At 38.3% G+C, this 3,838-nt stretch overlaps 3 protein-coding genes across 3 annotated transcripts in view; 1 reads left to right on the top strand and 2 right to left on the bottom strand.

Annotated features, from left to right (window-relative positions):
* Nucleotides 6-1,089, top strand: LOC104741060 (the record flags this gene model as incomplete). The annotated part of the gene is made up of 3 exons (XM_019235494.1): nt 6-95; nt 189-335; nt 422-1,089. Coding segments are annotated over 3 exons (546 nt in total), but the record flags the coding sequence as incomplete, so codon positions are not given.
* Nucleotides 962-2,976, bottom strand: LOC104741061 (ADP-ribosylation factor 2-B). Its single transcript, XM_010461834.2, has 7 exons — nt 2,843-2,976; nt 2,245-2,401; nt 2,038-2,108; nt 1,769-1,888; nt 1,526-1,644; nt 1,311-1,392; nt 962-1,214 (listed from the first exon to the last, which is right to left on the bottom strand). Exons 2-7 carry the CDS (start codon nt 2,390-2,392, stop codon nt 1,209-1,211), a joined length of 546 nt encoding a protein of 181 aa, XP_010460136.1. The 5' UTR covers nt 2,393-2,401; nt 2,843-2,976; the 3' UTR covers nt 962-1,208.
* LOC104743488 (probable mannan synthase 3) overlaps nt 3,348-3,838 on the bottom strand; it is a 3,118-nt gene continuing 2,627 nt past the window's right edge. Inside the window, exons 7-8 of the mRNA XM_010464560.2 lie at nt 3,705-3,836; nt 3,348-3,624 (exon numbers count right to left, since the gene is read on the bottom strand). Coding sequence (XP_010462862.1) covers nt 3,462-3,624; nt 3,705-3,836 — 295 coding nt within the window. The 3' untranslated portion in view covers nt 3,348-3,461. The remainder of the gene's footprint in view (nt 3,625-3,704; nt 3,837-3,838) is intronic.

Raw genomic sequence — 3,838 nt, 5'->3', positions numbered from 1 at the left:
TTACATTAGGGTTGCCTCCTGAAGCAGCCTACGACGTTTTAACTAATCCAGACAACCAATCATACTCCAGAATAATCAAAGGACGCCAACTTCTGGTTTCTTCTTTTTTTAACTTAATCATTTTACGATTCTACTAAAAGAGTACAAAAACAATTTTTGAATGTGTTGACTGTTTTCTTCTTATGAAGGAAAACATATCAAGAGAAGTTGTGTCACCCGATACTGGAAAAGGACAGTTCGTAAGAGCGAAGAAAGCTGTGGGATGGAACTTCCTTTATTGGTCTGGAGCTATCCCGATATCTACTAGTTTCATCGAACACCCACAATTTCTTACTGTAAAGATATTTCCCTCATTATATGAATCAATCCTTTTTTCTTGGAAATTTTCATCTAGGTTTTTCTTGCTTGATGTTGTTGGCAGGTACACTATTGGGTAAAGAATAAGATGTTCATAGATATGTTTGAGGGTCAGTATAAATTGGAGCCTTTATACGTAGATTCAGAACGCTTGTGCAAACACAAAAAGCCGAAGAGTAGAGAAGAATACGAAGAATGTAGTTGCAGACAAGGCAGGATTGCGACGAAAGTGAAACTGGACCAGATGTTTAAGCCTTCTTTTCTTTTTAATCTGCCACCGATTTCTTGGTACGTTCGTCGGATCACCATCAAGACCATGACAACTCTGATCGAAGATCTTCAAATGAACGGAGCCATGATCCGAGGTGTTTGAAAACACCCCAAATCCGATACCAATAGGTAAAAGCATCAAGAACCAAACATTACAACTTGTCAACTGCCAGCAAAAGTATCATAAACAAGCATAGACTGTAAAGCTTGTAACCTGAATTTTATACAATTCTCCAGCCAGTTCATGATAAGTAATTCTTATCAAGTTTCGTGAAGAAGATCTCAAATGAAACCGTAGTTCAACATATGAATCAAAGTGCAAAACTAAACACGGTGACAAAAACCCACGGAAGCAGTAGATTAAATCTTCGATTACAGTATTACCAAAACTATATAAAAGGTGGTTTTTCTAAGTTCTACGTACAATCAGAACAACAAATCACAAAATCCATCCACATATCCCAAAAAAACAAAACAACGAATAACAAAAGCGGAAACCAAAAAAAAAAATCAGATAATGTTTGCCCCTGCATCCAGATTTGCTCAGCAAATGCAAATCAACTCGACCATAAACTTTCCCTCTACGCCTGCACAACCAACAACAAGAACAGAGAAGATAGAATCACTATTTGCTCAAAGATACAGAAAACAAAAAATAAACTGAAGTTTTGTGACATTATTACCTTTCCGGCAATGTTGTTGGACAACCAGTCCAGACCTTCGTAAAGCCCCTCACCTGAAGTGGCACATGTGCTCTGGATGTACCTGGAGATAATTCGTCGACATGAATGGGTCAGAGAGCTTCTCAATATTTGGAATTATACCATAAGAAACATTTGATATGCAGGGGAACAAATCGACATGAGGGAAGCAGGGGAGATTATAAGTTTTATTTTACCAGTGACGCTGACGAAGAGAGTGGAGACCAAGCTTATCAGTGATCTCAGCGGCATTCATAGCATTTGGAAGATCCTGTTTGTTAGCAAACACGAGCAGAACAGCATCACGCAGCTCATCCTGTAAAAATCCAACAAGTGTTTGGTAAGTTTACTAATCCTGTCTTACTACTATCAAAGAACACTGGAATCATCTGGACATGAATGAATTCAGTACAACAGCCAGATAACACTGGGAAGCATACCTCGTTCAGCATTCTGTGCAGTTCATCTCTAGCCTCAACAACACGGTCTCTGTCATTGCTGTCCACCACAAAGATAAGACCTTGAGTGTTCTGGAAGTAGTGCCTCCACAAGGGACGGATCTGATAACAAGAAGACCATATTTATGCCTTGTCAGTTCATGTGGTACTAAGTTCAGCAGCAATAATAGAAGGAAAAAGTCTCCCAGGTTGTGATGCAAAAAAAAAAAAAGAGAACTTCTTGATGCTCTGAAGTTGAATAATCAGCATACCTTGTCCTGACCCCCGACATCCCACACTGTGAAACTGATGTTCTTGTACTCAACAGTTTCCACATTGAACCCTGTCCACAATTTGTAGTTTAATCATCAGTGCCAGTGGAAGCACAAATTGTATGCTAAGATCGTCTTATCAGAAACCTCTTTAGCGACATGTTGAAACTAAAGCTTCTTAGACAGAGATTACGAAATTCGACTCACCAATAGTGGGAATGGTGGTGACAATCTCTCCGAGCTTGAGCTTGTACAAAATGGTGGTCTTACCAGCAGCATCGAGACCTACCATCAGAATTCTCATCTCCTTCTTGGCAAAAAGCCGGCTAAAAAGCTTTGCGAATGACAAACCCATCTTGCTTCACTGCATCACACACACACACAATGCATCATCAGCAATTACGAAAAGTACACACATATAGATCACAAGAGAATAAAAATCCAATATGTTCACTATGAACAAAATCACAAGTAGCATTAGATAAACGCAGATCCAAACAGATTCCACCAAAACCTAATGCTCTCATCGTATAGAATATAGATCCTCGAGAATTCAGAATCTATACAAACGCAATTACAGCGAGAAGAGATGAATGTTCATAGATCCAGACTTCACACGCTGCAGCTGAAAGATCGAATCACAATTTCTAACCAAAACATCATCAAAAACCTAAATCGAAGCGAGATATCCAAATTCACAAAACATCAAATCGAAAAAAAACGAGAATGCAACAACCTAAGAACACAAACGAAACAACGTGCAAGTGTATTCGAATCTATGAGCTCAGATCTAGATCAATCGTACCTCTGCGTCAATGTTCCGGAGCTATCTTAGAAAAGAGAGATTGCGAGAGACGAACCGAACAATTTGAAAGAGAAAGAGATATAGAGAGAGAGAGAGAGAGAGCTTCAGAACAACGCTAAATGCGCAACGCCGTAATTGTAAAAAAAAAAAACGGAAGAAGATCTTTATAGAGACGAAGGACAATAACGTCAATTCGCAATAAATGCCGCCGGAATACCGAAAATACCCTTCGAAGAATGTTTTCGTGGGGCTGTACGCGGTTTACATGCGTCATGGGTCATTGGCCATGGATGCCATCTAACCAATCACAAACCACCACGTCATTCTCAACATCTTCAAACATCGTTGACCTTTGACTTATATATTCTTCTTTCAAGAACACAATTGGCAGAAGAAAATAATTACAAATCATAGAATGTTACGTTACGTATAACGTATTAACGATTAATGAGAAGTTCATTTGTATAAATGATCATATAGCAGCTAGCCACATTTCTTTTGATTTGATCATAACAACATTAACAACAAAAAAATTTGAATATAGAAGAGTTAAGTCGGTCTAATCACAAGAATAAAGCAAAAACATGTATTTGCTATCTCAAAATACAAAAGTTTAGTTCTAAACAGTTGGAACAAATGTGCCAATAAAACCAACTCCAGCGACAAAAAATGCACAAGACTGTAGAAACAGATACACATAGAAGTATGATCTTCCATACGCGACATCATAGCATCCGCATAAGAATATGTATAGCCCTACAACGAGTTCTCTCCAATTGAGTCTGCAAAAAAAAATGTTTAAAAACTAAATTTTAGTTACGATCGTTTTCAAAATGCTTTTAAAGGTTTAGTATGTACGTACCTTTGTCCAAATCTTGTGTAGAGCTTAGTTGTAGCTTTAGTTATTAACTTAGACTTGAGAGTGTCACCTAATTTTTCAGTAACAACCCATTCGTTAACCCGTCCTGCCTCTAGTAGCCCGATGAATGTCGCCTT

This window comes from Camelina sativa, chromosome 14 (assembly GCF_000633955.1).
Source record: "Camelina sativa cultivar DH55 chromosome 14, Cs, whole genome shotgun sequence".
Classification (NCBI taxonomy): Eukaryota; Viridiplantae; Streptophyta; class Magnoliopsida; order Brassicales; family Brassicaceae; genus Camelina; species Camelina sativa.
This window is presented reverse-complemented; position numbering and strand designations above follow the sequence as displayed.